We start from the raw sequence: 27,707 nt of genomic DNA, 5'->3' as shown, positions 1-27,707 counted from the left end.
ATACTTGAGAACAATGTATTTTTTATTTTTTGTGAATACTGTGAACATTATTCTGTGAACAGTGAATACTGAATAGTGAATACGGAACAGTGAATACTGAACAGTGAATACTGAATAGTGAATACTGTGAACAGTGAATACTGAACAGTGAATACTGAACAGTGAATACTGAATAGGAATACTGTGAAAGTGAATACTGAACAGTGAATACTTAACAGTGAATAATGAACAGTGAATACTGAACAGTGAATTCTTAACAGTGAATACTGAACAGTGAATACTGAACAGTGAATACTGAATAGTGAATACTGTGAACAGTGAATACTGAACAGTGAATACTGAACAGTGAATACAAAGCAGTGAATACTGAATAGTGAATACTGTGAACAATGAATACTGAACAGTGAATACTGAACAGTGAATACTGACCAGTGAACACTGAACAGTGAATACTGAACAGTGAATACTGAACAGTGAATAGTGTGAACAGTGAATATTGTGAATAGTGAATACTGTGAATAGTGAAAACTGTGAACAGTGAACACTTTGAACAGCGAATACTGGTCAGTCAATACTGAACAGTAAATACTAAACAGTGAATTTTGAACAGTAAATTCTGAACACTGAATCTGAATTAACACTTAATACTGAACAGTGAATACTTAACACTGAAAAATAATTGTAATACAAGAAAAAAGTTCGTTTTACAGTTGACATGTCAAGAAATTCGTGAACAAGATAATCTTGATCCATCTGTGTTATCCAAAGTTAGAACCAGAAAACTAAATAATAATGTCGTCTTTATTCTTCATCTTACTGAAGAACTGTTCAGGAATTTTGTAATTTGCATTTGTTGTAACTTAAATATCTTTAAAAATATTTAGAATCCTTAATTCTTTAGAATAAGTTCAGCAGCAAATTACGAAAGGAAAAAGATGACTAGTAGAATTCCACTGTTTTCTGATTCTCACTGTATGGTTAGACTGACTGTAGTAAATGGTATGAGAGTTATGTCTAAAATCTGATATTCGAACCCGGAATAAAAACATGAAGATAAAGCTGGGGGATAAAATCTAACTTGAAAATATGATACCATAAATAACAAGATTTTCTGCATTTAGTTTTATATCAAGCATACAACAAGGGTAACATATATGTATATGTTGATATTATTCATTTATTTTTACAATTGATGTAAAAAAAACAGTTGAAACTAGAAAGGAATTGAGTCTTTGCCACATATTCTGAATCCTGATTTACAAACCTTTTGAACTCAATATCGTAGACATTAGGAGCTCTGTGTCTGCTAGACATATTGAGGGTTTATTATAAATCGTAAATACGTGAGATTTGATTAAATATTTTCTATTAAAGGCAACACACTTATTTTTTGGCATTTTTAACAACTTGCTATATAATATTTCTTGTTTTAAATTAAGGCGTTACATTTTTTCTTTTTTAATTGAACCATTAGTTCTTGCAACGAATACACATTGTCTGATCCCTATACTTTGATATTTTNATGGACGCGAAGCGTTCAGTCCAATTTATAAAATCCTGTCTCAGGGCTAACAAAAATTGAATTTGCTGGTGAACCACTCAAATATTATAATATATCAAGTATCATAATATAACTAACTAAAGTGACCGGAGTTGCTCGTTTAATTAAACAAATTATAATATTGAGAAAAGATCTAATTTTGAAAAAAAAATTCAAATTTATTTAGCCTTTGTTACCCCAGGAATTTCCTTAAAAAATGTCGGGAAATTTGGTCCAGGTGTTTGGCCAGCTATACCCAACATATTAATATATGTGAGCAAAGAGCTTTATTATTTAGAAGGCACAAAACTGAGACAGATTTCCAGCTGAAACATTTTCTTTTTCTTTTAAAACTTTGCTGAAATAAAATTTATTGAGAAAGTAATTGAAATCTGAGCTGATTTAGTTGGACAGAAATAAAGTTTGATATTTGTATAATCCCCCCGTTTTGATGTNAACATGATAAACCAAAATGTGAAGATGAAAAATTTAATTTTTATTTTTTTATTCCTTACGTAGGATATAATTTCAAGATTATTTTGAAACCCGAACCTTAATATTTGTATTCCCTACCTATTTTCGTATCATTAACATTACATCATGTAAGACATGTACTTTCATCCATATAAAATTGACTATCAATGACTTTTTTAAATGAAAAGGAATGATAATTCCCCTTAAACGCTCGCTTTCGATTTCCTATATTTTGGCAATCTAACGGTTTCAACCTTTTATTTTTAAAATTTGACAATTTGATCTTTAGTTTGAAATGTCCAGGTATACAACGTCAGGTTGCAATGAGATAAGGCAGAACATTTGAGTTAGAGACGCGTAACACAGTGTACATTTGCATATTAATGAGTACACTATAAACCATCCTAACCTTTTTAAAGAACAAATTATAATAATAATTCAGTATAAACCAACAAAGTAAGGAGTACTCATCATGAGTACACTGCCCTGTAATCTATATATAAATTTGGCTTGTCTGTCTGGGTGTCTGTTTGTCTGTCTGTCTGTTTGTTTGTATCCAATAAACGTAAAAACGGCTAAACCGATCGGGCCAAAATTTTTTGTGGGACATCACAGGGTAGGTTTATGAATGATCAAAATTTCAAATATTTTTCTCCATCAAAATTTGATCTTTATTAAACTTGAAAATTTTAAAAATCCACAAAATTTTTTGTGAAAATCCGCGAATTATTTTTGTTTTGTTTTACGATGTACAAAAGAGAACATGTTCACAATTAATTTAGAAGATGGACGCGAAGCGCCCTATAAGGCTAGTTCAGTTATAAAACAAAATCAACAGCGCCTGGTTACAAAGTAAATCAAATGAAAATTAACCCCCCATCAACTTTCTTTTGAAAATATTTAAAACTTTAGGTTAATTTCTAAAATTGTATCTGAGAAGGGCTGCGTACTTTAGTAGTGCACTTCTTTCTCTAAAAAAAATCTGTTTTTTTTTTTAATGAATTTTGATCATACAAGTTCACGAAACTGTTCATTTTGTTGTTTATAGTAATTTTCGTGGATTTTCTTTAACTTCCGGTTACCGAAACGGCCCTATGTATACGGTTTCTATTTGAAGTTGGTCTTTACAGGAAATCCTTGAAAACTAAATTATTCAAATGTGTTTGATCTACAGACTTTATATATGTTTTAAACAGAGTTTTAAACCCTCATTAAATTTTAATTACAATGTTTAAACTTTTTTCTTCATTTATCTGGTAAAACTAAAAAGGGTGGTTTATTATTGTATTGGTCTTATACTCCTTACTGTACTGCAGGGACCCTGGAGAAGGATAAATTATATACATAGAATCCTGATTGTAAACCGGTATATGTACAGTGTATACTGTACAACAATAAAACTGATTCAAATACTTCAGTAGAGTGGGCGTTCCTCTCTGCTGCGGTCTGGATGTTTTGTAGGCAAAATTGGTCTTGGGTAACCTTTAAAAAGTAAAAGTCCCCTAACTTCCTAATTTCCCGGATTAAAGTTTCATAGACAAGAAAGAGGTTTCCTTGTTTCCAGATAGTGCTTTACTAGTTGCCCAGATAGATGTTTCCTTGTTTCCAGATAGAGGTTTCGTAGTTGCCCAGATAGAGGTTTCCTTGTTTCCAGATAGAGGTTTCCTAGTTTCCCAGATAGAGGTTTCCTTGTTTCCAGTTTCCAGATAGAGGTTTTCTAGTTGCCCGGATAGAGGTTTCCTTGTTTCCAGATAGAGGTTTTCTAGTTGCCCAGATAGAGGTTTCCTTGTTTCCAGTTTCCAGATAGAGGTTTACTAGTTGCCCAGATAGAGGTTTCCTTGTTTCCTGATAGAGGTTTCGTAGTTGCCCAGATAGAGGTTTCCTTGTTACACAAATAGAGATTTCCTAATTTCCTAGATAGAGGTTTCCTTGTTTCACAGATAGAGCTTTCCAAGGAGTAGAGCTTTGCTTGTTTGCTAGTTTCCAAGTTTCCCAGACAAAGGTATACCAGTTTGTACAACAAAGCAAACAAAACATTTCGCGGATTTTATCAAAATAATTTTCAAAATTTTCAAATCTTTGAAAATTCGATCATCAATAAATCTTTCCTGAGGTCCCACAAAAAATTTGGGACCGATCGGTTATCCGTTTTGACGTTTATAGGATACAAACAAACAAACAACCAGACACCCAAGCTAAGTATATATATATATAGATTGTTCAGCGTATTTTAACTACCAAAACGTGAAACATTATGTTTAGTATAATTCATTTTTAATAATGTGAAGTTTAAAAACTGAAAGACTGAAGTCATTTGTATGTAAAGAGACTGTAACGCGTTATTTCAAGTGACCCTCCATGCCAAGCCAGATCCACTTCAGTACCCTTAAAACCTTTATCTGATCAACGATGTGGAAGATATTGTCGCTTTTCTAGGTTTAAAATTTTGATAATTCCTACATGTTTTCCTGCATTAGGAATTGAATGCGCAATTTTGGAGAGAAACTACAATTAAAATTTAAAATTAAATTAAAAAGGAATTAAAATTAATCAGTTTAAAAATTAAAAACATTGACTTGAAGAGACAAAGCTAATTCTGTATAAATGTTCAGTAAGTAAAAACACGGTTAAATTTTGTTATTTTCAACAATATTTTAAACTACAACGAACAACAAAATACAAAGATTTTTTTATTCATTCTTATGTTGGGGGAATGGGAGAGGGTTAATTTGTCGAGTAGAAAAGAGTTTTTTTTTGGTGTAACAGATTAAAATATTGATTTTAAATTTTAAAAATGTGTAAATGAAAGTATTTTATCTAAACCAACGTATCTTTTTCTCAGATTATTGGTTACATGCAGGCTAACATTTCTGTATAATAATTTTAATGTTAAAATTCACATTGAATTAAAGATAACTTCTAAAATGAATATTGAAAAAATATAAATTTCTAAGAAAAAATAAGCATGTTATAATCAATTTAATCAGCCCACATAAACCAAAGATCTGAGTAATGCCTTTATGTTCTAAAGTTTTATACATATTATTCAAACTAGACAATTATACTAAAATAGAATGTCAGGAAAACGTAGGTAAAATATACTTTTAAACTTCCGGTAAAATTTGAATTTAAACACAATGACTTGATTTGCATAACGACGGGAGTCATGTCTCTTTAAAGTTCTCAAGAATTGAGATATATTTATTCACAAAGGTTAACACACACAAAAAAATATTTTCTAACTTGATCTTTATCGGCATTGGTTGTTTCTGTTTTAAACAAAATCTAACTTTTCTTAAATCACTAGTGCTTGTGTGCATTCTTCACTGAAGCACGAGCAGCTGTTCTAAGCTTTCCGTTCTTGCGGCCATTTTGAAATTAGAAGTTCTAGATTTGGTCACTAGATGCCTTGAGTTGTGTTGTGTACTGCTGTTGATATGGGACTGACTAGGGTTGCTGCAATGGAATGGAAAGGTAAGGATAAAGAAAAGGGAGAGTACAATGATGAGGGAGGATGGTTGAAATGAATTGGATTGATTACAATGATGCTCAGTACAGTAGCAAAACTTTTCCGTAACCTCTCCATAGCTGTGCGTCTCACACTCCTAAAACATGTCTCTAATCTATTAAATTTAGTATTTTGCGGGTTTTTTTTCATAAATTCTCTTATTATGTTTACAGCAAGTGTTCAATCGATATCTTCTCATAAAAAATGTTAAAATACTGGACAAATTACGATTTGTAAATTCAATTTTGTAATGTTACGTTTTTCAATCAAATCAAATGCACGCTGACTGAATACCAATTTAGATTAAATTTTTGATAAATTTGAGTAAAGGATTATATTTAGATTCATTCAAACTAACAAGTTCTTTTCTCTTTAAGTCATGCTATACATCATCATAGTTAAAAATTTGTTTTAATCAGTGTTATTAATTGTTTTGAGACAATCCTTGAAGCTAGACTTTTTTGTTGAGCAACCCCTTCCAGTAACCTTCTCGTCTAAAAATAAACAAAAGCGTAATATTTTTACTTTTTTTACTTTCACCGAAAAATTATAAAAAGAAGTTCAAAACAAATGAATAGAAGTTAATTCCTTTTGTAGTCTTTGATATCGCGGCTTGATTCTTTACAAGAAAGTTGGAAGAATTCAGGAAAATATTCCCCTTTAGAATTTTCTTTACATTTACTTTGAAATTAATGTAGAAATAAACTCTTTAATACAACCAAGAGAAAGAGACCATGAGGATGAAAAAGCAGATGGCTACCATTTTAGTGAGTTTTGATCAGTAGATATATACAAACACATAACCGCAGTTTAAAAAAGCAAACGGCTGTCATTTTAGTGTGTTTCAATCATCAGATACAAACACTTGACCACAGTATGAAATGCAAATGGCGTCTATTACATCTTGTTATTTTCGTCTGATACAATCACATAACAAGAGATACAGTTGTTGTCTGATTTAGTAAAACAATTAAGATGGCTTTCTATTCAAATTTTTACCAAGCTTTTAAACAGCAAAAATACTTGTTGTAAAAAAAACAGCTTCTCTTTGTTTATTTGTAGGCTTGTACTTTGAAAAAGGCTTATTAAGGATCAAAGAATTATTAATAAAAAGTCGTCTTTATTGTTTCTAATCTCAGACAGCTGAATGAAATGGTAATTGGCGTCTATTAAATCTTATATAAAGCTAGTTGGATAAATTCATAGACAAACAAACAAAAAGAAGACTTCTAATTTTTTGCACTACAACTCTTTAATTGTAATGTTCTAATTTCTATCTCTTTCATTTTGAATGAGTTTAAAAAGTTCAGAAAGTTCCGTTGAAAAAATGTTTAAAACAGCCTATTCTTTTTAAGTAATAAAGTTACAACATACAACTCTAAAGTCTACATTTTTGTGGAAAACGGTTCGCGTCTGTCTACCTGTCTACCTGTCTACTTGTCTACCTTTCTACCTGTCTGCATGTATACCTGCAATCAAAATAATGAATAAAACAATACTCACTACTATCGTATCTGGTAAAGCATGTTCTGAATCCTCTAGTTTTGTCGCAATCCTTACTCTTATCCCCCTGGGCCTCAGAGAAGCAGGTCAGCTTAGTTGCTGAAATATATTTACAGTTAGAACCAATAAACATGAAGGTAATTTACTAAGGGATTTGATTTCTGAGGGTCTATATGGACAGAATTAAATTAATCTTTAACTTTGAATCTGTGATTCTTATTTTTTTCAGTTTTTGCACAAACACAAATTATTAACGAATGTATCTTTACAACACAATGTTATACACGACGCCCTAAATATTTTAAACTATGACTTATGCTGATACAAAAATCTATTTTGAAATATAGAAGGGTTTCACCGTCAGGCTTCAAAATATCCTTTCCTCATACTTTGGCGTATAAATTAAAACTAGAGAAGCTTCGAGTTCAGAGAACAGATTTTTGTCAAACATTCGAAGTTTATTTGACAGTTTTAAAAAATATTAGTACGCCACAAAAAATGTTCAATCAAACCTACAACAAAAATTGTGATGTTTATTTTTTTGATTTTTTAAAGACAGGTCAGCGAAACCGTTTGACCCTACAAAGGCTGGGGGTCTGAATTTACATATAGCCTGGGGGGGGGTGTTTGGCGCCCCCCCCCCTAGAAAAAGGCCTTAGAGAATAAGTATAGGGTTGAAGTGCATGTCCATAGCCCAATTTTTTATGGCAGCTCAGAGAATAAAATTAGACCTATAACTTTAATAGTTTAGATGCTAGGGAGGGTGGAAAAAAATGCCTATAAAGAGTGAAAAAATGAAAAAAATATTTTTTTGTTTTAAACAAATATATAAAAAATGACTCTTGTTTCTACATGAATTTTTCAAGGGCTTTACAAAAATAAAGTTTTTAGATCTGTAGCTTTAGTCACAAAAAAGTTATGGGCTATTTTAGATTTTGTTTTTCACAGACCGGACTTTTTTCCACCTTTTACCCTACCCAAATTAAAATTTTTTAACAAAAAATCCTTTAAATTAATATTTATTGAAAGTCACAAATTTCACGGTGATAGTGTCAAAAATGAGAGGGCTAGAACAAAAAGAACTACAGGGGGGGGCCAAACGCTCCTCCAGCCTGTTTAGGGTTAAACAAAATCAGAGATCAACAAAGTTGGTCGAATTTTCAATTTTATCAAAAGTTGTGCCTCAACCCACTAACTACTGGTCATTTTAAAGTTTTTAATGTTTTGAAAATTGTTGAAAATTGTCTGAAAAAAGTCTTATAAAATGTTACTACTTCTACGATTTTAAATTCAATGATTGCTTAATTTGTTTTTACCCGATTTCGCTTCCGCTAGGAAATTTATCTACGCAAAAACGTTGTGTGAAAAACAAATCTGACATTTATTCACTTTTGGATCATTCTTTTTCAACTCAGCCACCTCAGTCATGGAAGTCACAATCACAGGCTCGGATGAAATTAAAACCCCTTATTAAGCTATGTTCTAGAACTAAAAAGAACCTCTGGTTTGTGATTCTTAATTTCTTATATTTGGCTGACTTGAGAGATAATGCAGAACCCTTCTCTGACGCGAGCAAAATGGTTTTAAGTTTTTTTTTATCACAAACGTGCTAAATGGTCCCACCACCACTGTCGACATAATTTTTAGTGACACTTCATTTACAGAGTAGGTTATCTGATTCACAACAGTACCTTTAAAGTTTGTGCCTGATGAGAGATGAATATAATTTCCTTGTTTTTTTTTTAAATTTATCATTCATTGAGGAAAGTAGTTATAGGCTAATGTCGAATAGAATATTTTAAATACTGATAATTTAAAAAAAAGAGAGAACATATCTGCAAGTTAAAAAACAGATTAATAAATTTGAAAAAGAACAGAATAGTAATTGGGAATAAAAAAGCAGAATACAGTGAAAACCAGAAAATTCTGAAAAAGGGCGACGACTTTATAGCAATACTGAAGTGTATTTGATGTTGTTACAAAGCAAATAATTTTACAAGACGAATACTAAATCACTAATTGAGTGAAATGGGTCTGTTTACACTGCACAACTGCTGTGTCCCACAATCCTAGGACTACTTATACTCATAACTTGATTCTAAAAGTTGTCTGTCCATTTCAGAGTTTAGAAGAGAAAAATTTCGAAGAAAACAGATGATGTATGACGATGAAAAATAAACTATTTAAAAAAAATAGCAAAAAGTATCTTACATAGCATGATGTAGGGGTTTACTGGAGCTATTAGTATAAACAAGAGTGAGAGTGCAATCAGTCTAAAAACAAATATAACTTATTAAATTTTTCATTTTAAAATTAAAATTTAATTTTTATGTTACCTGATCTTCATTTCTTAGTAGGGGCCAGATCCCCTCTCCCCTATTGGGGACCCCTGCACTCCACCTAAACATTTAAAGTTTATTTATAAATTTTAGAAAAGAAACAGTTATTGTCACAAATCCCTGAAAATGGATTGAATTCCATTCTGTTTCAATATGTTTTGATTATATACCTATTCAATATTCACAAATGAAATTAAACTGTTTTTCTTTGATACAATTAATTGCTACCTTTTTACGCTTCATATTTAGTCATAATTTATAGAAAGACCCTAAATTAATTATTTACAATTAATCAGACGATTTTACAATCTAATTTTGCAAATATGATTCATAAAATGATTATCACTAAATAGTCCTATTCCTGCCATTTCCAAAATGTGGTCTGCCTTTTTTGAGCATTTGAATTTGCTGGAGATATATTTTTAAACTATAAAGTCGCCTCATTAACTGTAAATTAATTACGGAGCTTTCTGATTATGACTGTAGTAAATTTTAATGAAGTTTAAGTAATTAGTTTTGAGCTTTCATGGTTAAAGTGTACTTCCTTCATACAATGGGGCTAATAAAACTGTGGAATAGGAAGACGACATTCAACCAATTTTATATTTATTTGATGTTTCCACAGTTTTACGAGTCCTACTGTGTAAAAACTATTTGAGTCATTTAGCTTTGTAAAGACAATTTTTTATATTTCTTGGTTTCAGGAATACCTTTAATCGGCTCCATTAAGGAGCTTGGGAGGTTTCATATTGCAATCATGTGCCGTAAAAAAATTTGTTTAAATTTCAATAAATATTGTCGTTTTTAGATGTCCATATTTCAAGGGCTTTATCTCAATAAAATGAACACTTTTTCAAAGCAATTATACATTAAGAAAGAGAATATTAAAATTTGATTCAAGACAATCATACATTAAGAAAGAGAATATTAACATTTGATTAAAGACAATTATACATTAAGAAAGAGAATATTAACATTTGATTAAAGACAATTATACATTAAGAAAGAGAATATTAACATTTGATTAAAGACAATTATACATTAAGAAAGAGAATATTAACATTTTATCCTAAGCAATTATACATTAAGAAAGAGAATATTAACATTTTATTATAGATAATTATACACTAAACAGACAATATTAATAAAGAGAATATTTTCATTTTCCATTTTAATTCTTGCAAAATTTTTCAAATATTTTTTCAAATTCCTAGTTTCCCTTGTGGTCGACCAAACTCATTATGCAAAACTGAAATTTTAATTAATTACTTAATTTTGCCCTTTTCCATTAATTTATTTAAAATATGATACTCAGTTAGTTAGAGTTAGTTTAGTCCTATTATATTTAGTCCTGTTCTATTTGGTCCTGTCCTATTAGTCCTGTTTTATTTAGCTCTGTTCTATTTAGTCCTGTTATGTTTAATCCTGTTCTTTTTATTCCTATTCTATTTAGTCCTGTTCTATTTAGTCCTGTTCTATTTAGTCCTGTTCTATTTAGTCCTGTTCTATTTAGTTCTGTTCTATTTAGTCCTGTTCTATTTAGTCCTGTTCTGTTAAGTCCTGTTTTATTTAGTCCTGTACTATTTAGTCTTGTTCTATTTAAAACTGTTTTATTTATTCCTGTTATGTTTAGTCCTGTTCTATTTAGTCTTGTTCTATTTAATCCTGTTCTATTTAATTCTATTCTATTTAGTCCTGTTCTATTTGATCTTGTTCTATTTAACCCTGTTCTATTTAGTCCTGTTATGTTTAGTCCTGTTCTATTTAATTCTATTCTATTTAGCCCTGTTCTATTTGATCTTGTTAGCCCTATTCTATTTAGTCCTGTTCTGTTCAGTCCTGTTCTGTTCAGTCCTGTTCTGTTCAGTCCTGTTCTATGTAGTCCTGTTCTATTCAGTCCTGTTCTATTTAAAATTGTTCTATTTAGTCCTATTATAATTAGTCCTGTTCTTTTCAGTCCTGTTTTTTTAGTCATGTTCTATTCAGTCCTGTTCTATTTAGTTATGTTTTATTTGGCCCTGTTCTAATTAGCCCTGTTCTATTTAGTAATGTTCTATTATGTCCTCTTATTTTTACTCCTGTTCTTTTTATTCCTGTTATATTTAGTCGTTTTCTATTCAATCCTGTTCTATTTAGTCCTGTTCTATTTAGTTTTGTTCTATTTAATCCTGTACTATTCAGTCCTGTTCTATTTGATCCTGTTCTGTTCAGTCCTGTTCTGTTTAGTCCTGTTATATTTAGTCCAGTTCTATGTTTTTTCATTCCTATTCTATTAAGTCCTGTTCTATTGAGCTTTGTTCTATTCAGTCCTGTTATATTTGACCCTCTTATATTTAGCTCTGTTCCTATTAGCACTGTTCTGTTTAGAACTGTTCTATTTAGTCCTGTTCTATTTAGTTTTGTTCTATTTAATCCTGCTCTATTTATTCCTGTTCTATTTAGAACTGTTCTATTTAGTCCTGTTCTATTTAGTTTTGTTCTTATTAGCCCTGTTCCATTCAGTTTTGTTCTATTTAATCCTGAATTCTATTTAGTCCTGTTATATTTAGAACTGTTCTATTTAGAACTGTTTTATTTACAACTGTTCTATTTAGAACTGTTCTATTAAGAACTGTTCTATTTAGAACTGTTCTATATAGAACTGTTCTATTTAGAACTGTTCTATTAAGAACTGTTCTATTTAGAACTGTTCTATTTAGAACTGTTCTATTTAGAACTGTTCTATTTAGAACTGTTCTATTTAGAACGGTTCTATTTAGTTTTGTTCTATTTAGTTTTGTTCTATTTAGTCCCATTCTATTTAGTTCTGTTCTATTCAGTTCGGTTCTATTTAGTCCTGTTCTATTGAAAAACGTTTTATTTAGAACTGTTCTATTTAGAACTGTTCTATTTAGTCCTGTTCTATTTTGTCCTGTTCTTTTTATCTATCCTGGCCTAACCTATCTATATATATACCCATAAAACGTTTTCACGGTGTATAATTGCCAAGACAGAGCACAAATTCGCTCTTTAAAAAAACACAGGGATGTATTGCCCATTCTGAAGGCTTCCACTCAAGCGCAGACTAGATAGATAAATATATACAGACGTCTAATCAGCTTTTACGGACTGAGCTAAGTATGGCCTAAAGTCGTACCAGCACGACATGCTGTATTCTTGCAAAATGTTTTTGACTGCCATCTAACCACATCTTGTTGCATAAAATAGCCATTCAGGGGTTAAGTTTTACAAATTTTTAAGAAATACTCTGATTTAAACATAAAAAACATAAACTTTATGAATTTAGTCTATTTTTGAAAGTTTTTGTTTCATATCTAAAGGATCCTTAAATATCCCTGAATATTGGTCAAGTACATCGTGAACTCAAGTTATACAAAATGGAACATGTTGTAGAAAATATCACATATATAAATATATATAGCATTTGATATATCTCTGCACTTTCTTATCTCTGCTCTCAAGAATCAATTTTTATAAATTACTAAAAACCCGAAAGAAAATGCGTTAATGAGGACAATGAGAACATTTAAGTACAATTGAGTACAATTAAATGCAATCAAGTAAATTTGAGTACAATTAAATACATTTGAGTACAATTAAATGCAATTGAGTACAATTAAATACAATTTAGTACAACTAAGCACAATTGAGTACTATTAAATGCAATTGAGTACAATTAAATACAATTGAGTACAATTAAATACAATTTAGTACAATTAAGCAGAATTGAGTACGAATGAGTAAATATGGTGAATATCTTATCCGTCTAATTTGTTAATGTAACCAACCATTATATTTTCCAATACTCAATTTACTAGTAATAAATAGTTTTTCTCGTTATACTATACATCCTTTGATATATCCTTTATCTATTCAAGGGTTATATACATCCATTGATATATCCTTTAACTATTCAAGGGTTATACATCCTTTGATATATCCTTTTACTATTCAAGGGTTATACATCCTTTGATATATCCTTTAACTATTCAATGGTTATACATCCTTTGATATATCCTTTAACTATTCAAGGGTTATACCTTTAATATATCCTTTAACTATTCAAGAATTATACATTCTTAGATATATCCTTTAACTATTCAAGGGTTATCCTTTGATATATCCTTTAACTATTCATGCATTATACATCCTTTGATATATCCTTTAACTATTCAAGGGTTATGCATCCTTTGATATATCCTTTAACTATTCAAGGGTTAAACATCCTTTGATATATCCTTTAACTATTCAAGGGTTGCCTCCCGCTAGCGAGTAATTTAATGTAATAATCAAAAAGTTCCAATTATAATTGGAATTTGGTATGTTTTAATATAAAACCATAAAAAAATTATTTAATCAAATTTCCATTTTACTTTTCTATAATAAATAATTAATATAATTTAATTTTGCAAAACTTTTTACACGAAACAAAAATAAAAAAATAAATTTGTACTTTGCGTATTTTCTTTAAGCAGAATTTAAAATGTAAACTGTTATTTCACTGCAGCAGTGCACGAAGTAATGACACTTTAATGCTCGTTGCAGAGATACTGCAATTTTCAGATCTAATGTCATGAAAGAAAGAAATTTTTCGTTTTCCAAGAAAAAAAATGTGAAATATGGAATAATTTTCTTTGGTTAGCATAAAATATTTTTAATAAACAATTCAATTATCTACAATTTATAATTTAACATTTACGATAAAAGCAGAAATGGTTTAAATGATACTTGAATCATTTTGAGGGTTATTAGAAGTTACTAAAAGGAAATACCAGAGTTCATTGTTATGTTAAGCTATAAAAAGTGGTACCGGCTTCTTTTATTTTGCAGCATTGTTTACTGTTTTACTAACACAAATATTTTATAAGATCTCGCGAGGATTTGCCAACGTCTAAAAATAATAATTTACCAGTTTTTACCAGAATTTACAAATTTATGATATTTTTGACGGGAACCCTGTAGTACCCCAGGGGTAAGAGATTCTAAAAAATTATCTATTTTTTTCAAAATTTATAAAAATGTCCATGTGTTTTTATTACTCCACTGGCAACGCCGGGCACTCTAGCTATTGTTTTATAATGTGCCAATTTTTACCAAAAATTACCATTTTTTACCAGAATTTACCAAATGTTTACGAGAACTTACATACAAGTAACGTGAATTTACCAGTTTCAATATATTTTACCAAGATATAGCAAAATTTACCAAGGGTGTACCGGAATTTACAAATTTTTGCCTGAATTTACTATGTTTACCTGATGTAACTAGAATGATACTGGATACAAGTTGAAGAAAACAGTTCCCGTACATTCTCATACAAAACCACACAGTCTAAACATGAATATGTGATATGGCATCTCTTTGGCCTGTACATTTGTTGTAATTTCAGTTTTTCTTGACTGTAGTGGTACTTTAAATTCATTTCATTTGGGTTATAAATACAAAAATTAAGAAAGGGTGTCAAATAAATATTTGAAGTTTTTTTGATTAATCGCTAAAATCACCATTCTAGAATTTTTTCAAAAGCTGTAAGAGCTGAATATTACAGCTAAAACGTATTTATTTTATTCATTTCCGAAAAAAAATATGAGTTTGTGGTTTATTATGAACATATCTGGCAGTTTAATTCAAAAGTTTAAAGAGAGTGACCGGCTAGATATAGGAGTTGATATGAGAGTGCAGTATTTTAAAGATTTTTTTAGTATTCATTTGAGACCTGTAGAACGTTTTTACAGTTTAAAAATGTTAAAAAAGAGATATAATTTGATTTTTAAAATTACCCCGGATTGTCCATTTTGGAGATAAATTTCAAAAATCTTTTTTTTATTTAATAATAACAACGAAAAATGTAACAAAAATTTCAAAGAAAATAAAATGGCGTTTAAAGAAACAGGTTGAGAAAAAAATGAACTCTTATTATTGAAAATAAGTCATTATATTTCATAATTTAGTAATTGTGAATTGGTGGTACAGTCCAAACTAGGACCGCAAAGGTTGGAACAGCTCGGATAAATAAATGTCCACCGTTGGTGCTTGAGAACGCACTTACAGGGATCCACTAATATTGAAATATTAATAAGAATGATAAATAGTGAGGATGCAAATTCAAGAGTCAGATTGGGGACACACTAAAGTGTGACATTTACAATAAAAAATATAACCTTTATAACATAGAATATATAAAGTAGTAATCTCTGTCTGTCTGCTTGTTTAGATGTCCGATCATAGGTTTATAACCCGTTGACCGATTTGCCCTAAGTTTCGATTTGGGAATTCGGTAGAAATACGGAAATGTTCTTCCAACAAAGCTGTGTTCCCAAGCTAAAGTTATACAATACATACATATTACATACAAATGAATAAATGTTTGAAAACTAATAGAAACAAGTTATTTGTCTTCTAGCCGCGAATAAATTGTATGATAAATTGCACTGCATTAGTATGTTAGAGTGTACTATATAGTAGAACCTGAATTCAGAATGAGAAATGATTAGAGAGGTAGAAATATTAACAGGAATATATTTCCCAGCTTCAAAACTAGAATAAATCTAAATCGAACCAAGATCGAAGAAGAAAATGTAGATTTTAATATTCAAAACGTTAAGACTCATAAATGCCACTATAAAATTTAGAAAAAAATGTATCTGAAAAAGAACTAGACTATATCACTTAATCTTAATCAGACAAAGCTTTTAAAGGTTCCATTGGGAGTCAGACATGCCAAGATGGTCACATGAAATTACGTTTACAGTCCCTTTAATAATAGATTACTGCATATACAGTATACACAGTTGTACACATAAAACTGTGGGATACAAAAACAACATTTATGCAATATAATTTTCTTTTAATGTTGTTTTAAATTGAAAATAATTTTTCTTGTTACACGAAAATCAACTTGAAAATGGCCTGCATACACGTTGAACAATTGTTTTCATAGGATTATTTGAGATAAAAACTTGAGGCTACCAGTCATATTCAAATTTCATATTTTATGGGTCTCACTGCAAGAACAAAAGTCTTTTTGAGTTTTTTTTCTTGAAATTAACATTTCAAGGTTTATCAAATTACACTCTTAGAATTCCTAATGCACATAAACGAAACGATACTGCAATTAAAAAGCTATGTTAAAATTCTAATTAATTCTATGCCAAGCCAACATATTATACATTATCAACTTTACAATGTTATTTCTTGATTTCTTGCATTGCCTATAAATGGAAGTTATTTGTCATGTGATACATTTAAATATACATGGCTTTCAGGGTGCTTCGCGCCCACCTTCTATTTCAATTGTGAACATTTTCTCTTTGTATACATTGTTTACAAAAAAACGTGGATTTTTAAAATTTGATGAAATTAAAATTTTGTAGGAGGCTATTTTTTTAAATTTTTATCATCCATAAACCTTCCTGGGCGTAATGTGAGGTCCCACATAAAATTTGGGCAGATAATGCTTGATTTTTGCAGAATCATGCGAAGTAGTAGTCTTAGAAGTCTAAAGGAAGCGACAATTCTCAGTACCTGTACCTGAGATTAAACAAGGAAGAAGAGTGTAAACTCAGACATATAATCCATTAGTTTCCAACTTTAATGTTTAAACTTGAAACAGCTGACTAGGAAGTAAACAAGGAAGAAGAGTGTAAACTCAGGCATATAATCCATTAGTTTCCAACTTTAATGTTTAAACTTGAAACAGCTGACTAGGAAGTAAACAAGGAAGAAGAGTGTAAACTCAGACATACAATCCATTAGTTTCCAACTTTAATGTTTAAACTTGAAACAACTAACTAGGATGTAAAGTAATTAAAGAACAAGGAACAAGAAAACATCTTTGTCTAAATTAAGCAATTGATCTTTTTAGATTCATAAATCATCAATCTTTCACAACAATTGGGACAACTTTATGAAATATTGATTTATGCTAAACTAATTGATGTTTTAAGTCTGTGTTTGTTTGTGCTTTTTTGTTGGGTAGGAGGGGGGATATTTTTTAAAACATATTTTTAAATTTTTCTTCCGTTTTTGAAGAACTAGTCTCACATTTTTCTTTTTAAAGGGTATGACTGTAGACATAATTGACCCTCTATTGATTTTTTGACATGTTTAATTCACAGCAATACCCTTCAAATATTTCACTGATAAAGTAAAATAACCTGATTATTTCATTTGTGGTACTCTGTAAAAGAAATTAACAGAATTAAACACTTTTCAATCGACGTTATCTAACCCTCTTTAATCAGATTAAGGTTTCAAGAGTACCGTTGTGAATCGGGAATGTCACTCTTTAAATGGAGAGTTCATTAAAATTTATTTGCTCTAATATTAACTGTTCAAGTATTTATAAACCACATATATGTACTACGTAGTATTTAAAAAAAAAGACAAATTTTGATGGTCAACAATTTTTCCTTGAATTAGTGATTTATTTAAATTTTTGAGTTGTTTCACAAAACATTACAGTAGCAAGACGACTTGAAAGTCGTCTTTTATCTTTGAATTTATTTGGGACATTCAGTCGTCAATCTACTTTAAAATGTATGATTCTTAAAACAAAAACCACAAAATTCTCACAAACCTGTATTTCCAAAATGTGGTCTGCCTTTCTTGTGCTGTCAATATTACCGGATATATTAAGAATTTTGTTTAGATTTAAATTTTATTAAAAAAAGCCAAAATTGTCGAAATCCTCAGGAAATTTTTGGTAATTGAAAGCACAACAAGAAAACCACAATTTGGAAATGCCAAGATAATTTAAGATAATTAATTCTAGAATTCTAACGATGTTAACGAGGTTTTAAATGACCAAATTGTCAAAATTGAGATCGAAAAATAAAATTTGGAAAAATTATAAAAAATGTTACTCAGTTTTGTTCTACGATTCGAAAACAAGAAAAAAAGTTTATAAAAAATAAATTCCCTTCTCAGGTTAAATATTTTCCCAAAAAGCTTTCATTCAAAGTTGAAAAAGTATTGATATTCGTTTTTTTATTCACGAATTGTTCTTACATATAAATAGGCATCGTTTAAGATGAGAAGCTATTCCGTTTTTTTGACAACCTTTAACAAAAATTTCGAAAGATTTAAAAACCAAAGTTGCCCATCCCTAGTTGAGAAGGGTTTTGAATTTTAGAATAGAGATGTTTGAATTAAATTTGAATACCTTTCATTCTCTCATCCTCTCATCTTCTGCTGCAGATCTTTAGTTCATCTGAAATATGAAAAATAAGGGCTCAGTTCCATTTGTCAAAAAAAAGTTTGCCAGAATTATGCTTGCCAAAATCAAAATTAATTATATCTAACTATCTGAAGATGAATTAGCTAAGTATGTGTTTATGTTATTGCATTGTGAAAATATGGAACGCAACTATTCTGATTTTCACCAGTTAGTAAACAAAATTAAGTTGGGCATTTCATGAAAACTTGTTGCATTTATAAAAAAAAGTTTAATTTCTACTTTGAAATACATAAGAATGTTATGGAAAAAGTGTTACAATAATGGAAAAAGTATTATATGGCAAGTGTGATTATGGAAAACGTATTTATGGCAACCATATTATGGCAAGTGAAACCAAACTAAGAGACTGTTCACAGCTTTTAAGAATTATTCACGATCTATCAACAGAAGGTTGCTGATATAAAATCCTTAAAATTATATCTTTTTAATTAGTTTTCATAAATATTAGATCTATTTTGAAATAAAGAACGGATAACTCAGCATTTAAAATAAATGTTGATTTCGTTTACTTTAATTTTGTACTACAGTATAAATGTAGAGGACAACGACACTAAATCAATGCTAAAGTGCATTTGATGTTGTTCCAAAGCAAAAAGTTTTACTAGCAAGCTGTCAAATCGCTTATGAAGTGAAATGTATCTGTTTAAACTGCACAACTGCTGTGCCATAATGTTCATTGTAATATTTAAAGTCTTAACTTGAATCTAAAGGTCGCCTTTCTATTCCAGACTTTTCTAGTTATCACTGTTAAACAAGATATTTTATTGTCATCTAGAAAAATAAGTTTGTCAATGTCTAACCAAACATTAGTATGAAATGGGTCTTCATGTTTGATTAATATTAATGAAATTCTAATTATACTCTTGCATATTCCTATTTTGTTCTATTGTCCTCTGCTGTCTTGTTATAATGTTGTTAATGTTGTTAAGTGTAGTTTGTAAAGTAGTCTTGTAGTTGTATACCACTAGACAACTATTATAATTATTAATTGCCCGGGTCTGCTTTTAATTACATGGTAAATGATATTACAGAATCAATATCTATTCTATACAGAGTTTCCTCTTTAAAATGTTTAGATACAGCTAGGGAGAACCAGAAAACTTTGGAAAATGAAGACGACATTATATTTGATGTTGTTGCAAAAAAAATAGTTTTATTTGTGACTTATTAAATCACTCTTTCAGTGAAATGAGTCTGCTTAAACTGCAAAATTGCTATGCGTCATGTTCTTTGGACTGTTCATAGTTAAAACTTGAGTCTAAAAGTCGTCTTTCCATACCAGAGTGTTTTTATTCTTAGTTTCTAAATTATTGACTTGGCAAGTTCAATTTTAACAATTTTCTATCGTTTTAAAATAAGCTTGAAGTATCCATAGATAGATCTATGGAAGTATCGGGTAAGAATTCAAACCTGTCAATTTTCTAAAACTAAATTTAGATTTAAATAATTAAACAAGGAAGAAGAGTGTAAACTCAGGCATATTAAACGCTACATAGATAAAACGCCATACTCATAAAACGCTATCAGATAAAACGCTATAGTAAAGACAAAAAATCGCTATTCTATCAAATTATCATAACACTAGGTTTTGAACTTTAGATTGGATAATAAATTGTAATTTTTATTTTTATATACTAATACTTTAATTTTCAAACTTGAATGGGGAGAAGGGGTTGGAAATGGTCAATTGTAATATCTTAACGACGAAATTAATCTTCAACATTAACATAAACATTAACATTAACGGGAGCATGAGTTTTTGAATAAAAATAGTGAAGGTTCTAAAACATTACCGAACTACTTTTGCTGAATATTTTTCCTGATAGGACACCTCAAGGATGCTTTTTGCATTATGCAAAAAGTAAATGGAACGAACCACAGTTTGGAAATTTTGTTCTCCTAGTGATAGGATTGCCCAATTCGATAAACTTGCTGATTTCCATGAGAAATAAAACAATTTGAAAGGGTTGCAAACCTATTGGAATAAAAGAGCGTCATAAGTTTTCAAAAATTATGATGAAAACTACTGACTGACGTTTGACTTTAAAATGTGGAATATGATTGCCGTCAAAGTTAAATATTAATCAAACAGAAGGTTATAATTATGAACTGGGCAGTAAAAAGTTAATCAACAACATCCAAACCCATATTTACATATATTAGCTAGTGTTTAAAGGGACTGTAAAGGAAAAATGAAAGGGGGTATAGGCTGAAAGCTAATCACTTTAGCTCTCGATCGCGACCCATGAAAATTATATCTGATATTCCTATCTTGAGAAACTGATTTACAACTTTGTCAAATTTATACGAAAATTAATATATATACAAATTTTGTATAAAAGTAGTGGGTTTAAAAAGATCAAATTCAGCAAATATGCAACCAAACTGAAAACGATGATATCATAAAGAGAGCTAATTGTAACTTAGGTTTACTCCAATTCTAATTTTATATTTGTTATTTCTATTTTTTATAGATTTAATTCATGATATTATTTATACGTCCGTGCGTCATAAGTTTTCAAAAATTATGATGAAAACTACTGACTGACGTTTGACTTTAAAATGTGGAATATGATTGCCGTCAAAGTTGGAACACATTTTAAACAAACAGAAGGTTAATTATAATTATGAACTGGGCAGTTAAAAAGTTAATCAACAACATCCAAACCCGTATTTACATATATTAGGTAATGTTTAAAGGGAGTGACCGACTTTCAGAATTATTTTTTTTTGATTATTAGTTATTTGAGTTAGCTTTTTATCTATGTAGCGTTTTTTGAACGTTTTTCTAGGTACATCCATGGGAAGACAGGAATGGGGTTGCCTTAATATTTTTGATATAGATATCTGTGGAGTCTGTAAATTTTTTTGCCTTGTCTTTTTGCTGTTTTTCAGTTGTTGGAAAAATTTTCAAAATTCCGAAATAGTTCATTTTTGTTAAAGAAGAAGCTTATTATATTTTCATATGATTAATCTTTTTAACATCATAAAAAACATACATGCAAGATTTTATTTAAATTTTCAAAAATGTTTTAATTGATATATTTAACATCCTGAAATGATATTAGTTTTAAATGATTTCAACTAATTATTAAGATTTAATTAAATTCAATATTTTGAAATCTTTTCATTTTACTTATATTCAAATGTTTTGAAAGAAAATATTTTATGATTTCATAAAAAAGAGTCATTTTGTAACTTTGCAGCGATAATTTTCATGGTTAGCATTATTTTTAAGAAAATCTTGCAAGCAAAGTACGTTTCAGGATCAAATTGTCCATACTTTTTTATCTTGATTTTTAACTTAACCCTATCACGAATTTGTGTTATTTATGTCAAATAAATGAAGATTGGGGCCTTCATGGTTATGACTTTCCCCTTAGATTTGAGATAGGGACGTGTGATACATGTTCCTAGTTCAACTTTTAAAGACCAACTCATTGAAAAATAGACCTATAACTTAGATGGTTAGGGTGCTATTGAGGTTTTTAAAAAGTTCAAAGAGTCTAGCAGGTCGGAAAAATATAGGACATTTTTTTTAACTCTTGACACACTGTAAATATACATTAGCAACATTTTTTAAAATTTGTTTCTTAATTTAATTTTTTAATATAATATTCAAAAATTATGTTTGTTTGAAAACTTTGAAAAATTGAAAGAGTAGGTCGGAAAAATATTGGAAACTTTTTTTTAACTCTTGACAATTAAAATTTGACAAGTTTGATCTTTCTGCATGAATTTTTCAATTGGTTATCAATTGAAAAATTTTCAAATCTGAAACTTATTTATAGAAAAGTTATTGGTCATTTTTGATTCAGTTGAAACACCGACCAACAAAATTTAGACAAAAATAAATTTGTTTAACAAACTATGCAGTTGAAAAAGTTAAGCCGGTTGAGCTTTGTATAGTGTAAGCCATTTTTCAAGTATTAAAATAAAAGACCATTATTAAGATTATTGATCTTATTAATCTTAATCTTATTAAGATTTGTAATAACAAACAGTTCTAAAAAACCGGGAGAGGGGTTCCAGATTAAGTTGATTTGCGAAAATATTTTTTTACAGGATGTATATTTCCTAAAGTTTGAAAAATTGCGCTTTTGCACATTTATGACAGTTCAGACATTCTTGCAAACCTTGCAAATTTGAGATTTGCATAGATAAGTGAATTTACTATTGCAAAACTAAATAAATTACATTAAAATTAAGAGATATATATTTTTGAATATATTATTTTGATATTATCAAAGCTAGTCACTGACAAATATTCATAAAATTAAGATGGACTTTTTACCAAAAATTTGAACTTACTGAATTCTTTTTTCATACTTTTTAATTTAAAACGCATTTACCGACAAAAAGTATAGAAGAAGAGAATGTTTGTGTTTAATAGGACAAATTGTGATCGAAAGGAACTGCTTGCTGGAACAAGCTGATCGAATTGTTTAGCGGGATACAAACGTATATTAGCCCAAACATCCTTGTGATATTTCTCTTCATGACGCAAGTACATTATAAGCTAATTTAAATCATTCTCGTATCAGGAAGGAAAAATGTGTTTCTAAGGTACCAGTGCAGGGTTGGTAGAGAACTCTGGATGTTTTAAAGCAGTGAACTTGCGTCAGAACAGCAGTAAACAAGGAAGATTAGGCTCAACTTCATATTAGAGATTGAAATCAGAAAATCTTACGAGGCATTTGACTTTTTGGACGTGGAAATATAGTGTAGATAAAATACCTTTATCTAGTTGATGCATATAAATATATATATATATATATATATATTATATATTTATAAAATATACATTCAGTGTCCTGTGTTTCTAATGCATGAAATCCAGGTCATTCCATTCTATGTGTAATTAAACAATTTAAACACCTATTTAAACTTGTTTATTCGGTTTAACTGTAACCATAATAATCCTTGTAATCAAAATAATAAATAAATCCATCTCCACAAAAGCCCACTATTTCTTTGGTCAGAGTACTTCAGATTAAAAAACTAGCTATAGCTGTAGCAGTATCCGTAGCAGTATCTGTAGCAGTATCTGTAGCAGTATCTGTAGCAGTATCTGTAGCAGTCCCATAGCTGTAGCTGCAGCTGTAGATGAAGCTGCAGCTGTAGATGTAGCTGTAACTGTAGCTGTAGCAGTATCTGTAGCTGTAGCAGTATCTGTAGCAGCAGCTGTAGCTGTAGCTGTAGCAGTATCTGTAGCAGCAGCTGTAGCTGCAGCTGTAGATGTAGCTGTAGCTGTAGCTGTAGCAGTATCTGTAGTAGCTGTAGCTGTAGCTAAAGCTGTAACTGTAGCTGTAGCTGTAGCTGTAGCTGTAGCTGTAGCTGTAGCTGTAGCTGTAGCTGTAGCTGTAGCTGTAGCTATAGCTGTAGCTGTAGCTGTAGCTGTACTTCTTCTCATAAACTTTATTAAACGAAAACACGAGTACTAAAGTTTACGAAATAATTGAATCAAAATACGATAAAATATCCTCATAAATTATAAAACGATGTAAATCTGCTAGAAGCCGATTCACGCACTCAAATATTACCAAATATGCAACTAAATAAATGAAGTCTATTAAGGCAAATGCAAAGAGTAATTGGCTAAATGACAAAATCATAGCTTAAAGAAAAAGACAAAAAAAATAACTTAAATTAAACTTAAAAGTTCAATTGAATCTATAAACTGCATAGAACTCACGTTAAACTAAAGTAAATTTCTCGCAAAATCGAAATCGTTCATGTTTTCAATCAGAACTCCTCTTATTGAAAAGCTATTGAGAAAAACAAAAAAAAAATTTATATTTGGCAAGATAAATTTTCTCGTCTCATACTTCTGAGTAAAATCTAAACTGGAGAGGCTACGAGGTCACAAAGTCTGACCAATGATGTCACCAAAATTTGACTAGTGATAGAATGTGTAAGTAAATATTTAAAATAGTGACTTTGGGTGCTCAAATTGTATAATATTATGCATTGATTGGGGAGCGGCCAAATGTAGTTACGCGCGCATGCCACAATGAATTATTAGAAAATGGGAAAACCAGCTCTATCCGCGGCGCTCAGCCCCCTCACTCTATGTCGAGTCCATTAGCGCCTGATCCAATCAGAGTTCAGCCATGTGTTTGGTGTCTATTCTGAACCAATAGAAATTACATGGCGGTAATATCTATCTTTCTATCTAGCTTATTATCCAATTAGAGATAAATCCTTATATCGGCGCTATAACAGTAAATGGAAATATTTACTTCTACTGAAACTATAGTGACAGGTATAAACTATTCCTCCTTTACATTTAATCTCATCTATATCCGTCTTAAACCAATCACCATGTAACCTAAAAACGGCTTAGAACGATTAAATTTATTCAATTAGAGATAAATCCTTATATCGGCGCTATAACAGTAAATGGAAATATTTACTTCTACTGAAACTATAGTGCCCTAGCCTGTCCTAGTCGCGGCAATCGCCCCCTGCCTCTCCTAGACGCAGCGTGCGGCCCAGAAATTGTCTTTACCGAACCTAACCCTAAAATATATACTAATCTTTCTCTTCTTATAATTCATATTGCGGTATGTGCACGTAACTGCGTTTGGCCGCTCCCCATTGGTTGCGAGCCTGAGAAGAAATTATCTTCATTGGAGTATTATTGAAGACCTGGAAAACCCCATGCAATCATGTCGGAGACTTCCACGTTCTCCTAAAAAGGTTCCACTGAATATCATCTAGGAGTCTCTGATAAAAAGCTTAGGGTATCCAAAGATCATTTGGGAATCTCAGCTAAAAAGTTTCAGGTCTCCACAATAATTTCCAAAATAAAATTTTTTCCTTTAAGTGTTGGGTAAAATTTTGAAACACTTAATTCAATAATAATTTAATATTTCTATTTTTATATATTTTATTAGAATGGGGGAAATATTCCCACAACCTCTACTTTTAGAGGTTTTTAAATATTTCCTCCTGAAACACTTAATTTGTATGTTTTTGTTATATTTCATAAATAAATAATTTTTTATTTACTTTTTTACTTTGATTCGTAGTATTGTACACCAAGAAATAATTTGTTCGTTTGCCTTCATTATTGATATTAAAATTATTTATATAGCGAAAAGTATTATGTAATTCCCATTGAACAATGTCTGCAAATAAATGGCAAAAAAATTGCACGAAATATTTACCTTTCAAATTTCCATAATTTGTATTTTGTTATGATTCTAGAAGAGGAATCGATTGCTTAATAATACCGCATCAAAACAGTCTCTCAGGTCTTATTCACTAATAACTATTATTATAAATTATAAAAAAACAGGAAAGGATTGTGGTGTTTAAAGACAGGTTTGTAGAAACAATCTTTACTACTTTTATACACATTTGAAAGTTTTTTCAACCTTAAAAAATGTTGTCATAATCAATGATAATATTCAATTTATTTCTCATTCAGTATTGTTTGTTTTTTTTCTCAGCCAAACTTGTCTTATAGGAACAGTTTCTTAAAGGAATTGAGTTTTTGCCACAACCTCAAATTTTCTAATTTCTATATCTCTGCAACCAGTTCGTATAAACCTTTAATATTTCAAACTTAGATTATATGATCTAACAGAATTAACAGTTTGAAATATCTAATGTCTACGACATTTGGTTTCCAAGATATAGGAATAAGAATATTTGAGTTTGTGACAAAAACTCAGTTCCAATAGATGCAAAAATGGCGATCGCCGATTCACCTCAGTACCCATAAAGCTTTGTCTGATCAAGTAAGAAATGAATATCAAAATATTAAAATTCTATACAAAGTGTCTAGCGCAATTTTACTGTATGAATACATACAAAATTATGAACTAAATATATAATCATATAATGACGACATTATCTACCACATTATTGATCAGATAAAAGATGGCAAGGGTTCCATTGTGAATCGGGCATTACCATTTTGTATGGAGAGTCACTTAAACTTATGCTTACAATATTTTAAAGTAATCTTGGAAAACTTAAATTGACCTTTAGAGTGAACAGAAATGTTGTTATTTCGCTTTTAGAGTGAACAGAAATGTTGTTATTTCGCTTTTAGAGTGAACAGAAATGTTGTTATTTCGCATTNTAAATCTGATTAATAACGATAGTCATTCTCGCTGTATATTTTGTTAACTCTTTGTTAAAAATAAAATGAAAACTGAGATAAACAGTAAAAATCATGTTTTTCTTTTGTACTCCAGCTTATCATTGTTCTCCACATTGTATACTGATGGAGCTTGTAAAGTTGTATTTTATCTAGTTTATGATTTATATGTCAAGTTTAGAGGAGAAATGTACACTTAGTGACTTGAAATACACTAGTTACAACTTTATTTTAGGATTTAAACTTGGCTTCCCAGAATATCTGATAAACCCTGCAGAGCCCAAAACTTAATGTCATTAAAACCAGTATCGGAAACCGGGTTTCACTAATGGGGTGAAGGAATTTTGTAGATACCAATATTTTTTTAGAGAAATATTGTTTAATTGGTTTCTTATATTTTCTTTTTAATTTCTCTGATTTCTTTCTTAAAATCTACGAAAATGTAAAGTATAATAGTAAAATATATTTAGACCGTCTAAGTATAATAGTAAAATATATTTAGAGCGTCTAAGAGAATCAGTCTTTTTCATCGAAAACCTGAAACCAGGTATTGGTATACAACATTTGGTGTTCGAAACCAAGCATTTAAAACTCCTTTAACGGAAATCCGGTATCTAAAACCGGGGATCTGAAGTAAAACCAGGTATCTGAACCCAGTATCTGAAGCCAATTATCTGAAACCCAATATATGAAACCCAATAAATGAAACCTGCAGTATCTGAAACCAGGTATCTGAATCCAAAAATGACAACAGGAAAACCCCTGACATTGTTTTGTTTTAATAAAAAATTAAAATTTACAAAGACAGAAAAGCTCGTAGATGAATCAGTTACAACTTAAAGGGACTGTAAGGGAAAAATGAAAGGGGGTATAGGCTGAAAGCTAATCACTTTAGCTCTCGATCGCGACCCATGAAAGTTATATCTGATGCTCCTATCTCGAGAATTGATTTACAACTTTGTCAAATTTATACGAAAATTAATATATATAAA

At 30.1% G+C, this 27,707-nt stretch overlaps 1 protein-coding gene across 3 annotated transcripts in view; it reads right to left on the bottom strand.

Moving 5' to 3' along the window:
- Positions 1–5,183: 5,183 nt before the first annotated feature.
- Positions 5,184–27,707, bottom strand: part of LOC111703864 (uncharacterized) — a 31,015-nt gene continuing 8,491 nt past the window's right edge. The window contains exons 1-8 of one of the 3 annotated variants that reach the window (XM_023475940.1): positions 23,340–23,439; positions 18,528–18,575; positions 14,620–14,695; positions 9,362–9,425; positions 9,237–9,298; positions 7,026–7,124; positions 5,967–6,016; positions 5,184–5,619 (exon numbers count right to left, since the gene is read on the bottom strand). In XM_023475940.1, coding sequence (XP_023331708.1) covers positions 5,338–5,619; positions 5,967–6,016; positions 7,026–7,124; positions 9,237–9,298; positions 9,362–9,372 — 504 coding nt within the window. In that variant the 5' untranslated portion in view covers positions 9,373–9,425; positions 14,620–14,695; positions 18,528–18,575; positions 23,340–23,439 and the 3' untranslated portion in view covers positions 5,184–5,337. Of the gene's footprint in view, positions 5,620–5,966; positions 6,017–7,025; positions 7,125–9,236; positions 9,299–9,361; positions 9,426–10,074; positions 10,147–14,619; positions 14,696–18,527; positions 18,576–23,339; positions 23,440–27,707 lie in introns of those variants that run through there. The other 2 variants (XM_023475939.1, XM_023475941.1) reach the window with 2 other exon arrangements.

This window comes from Eurytemora carolleeae, unplaced genomic scaffold (assembly GCF_000591075.1).
Source record: "Eurytemora carolleeae unplaced genomic scaffold, Eaff_2.0 scaffold401, whole genome shotgun sequence".
Classification (NCBI taxonomy): domain Eukaryota; kingdom Metazoa; phylum Arthropoda; class Copepoda; order Calanoida; family Temoridae; genus Eurytemora; species Eurytemora carolleeae.
Note: the sequence above shows the minus strand (reverse complement) of the source record. Positions and strands in the feature narration are given on the sequence as shown.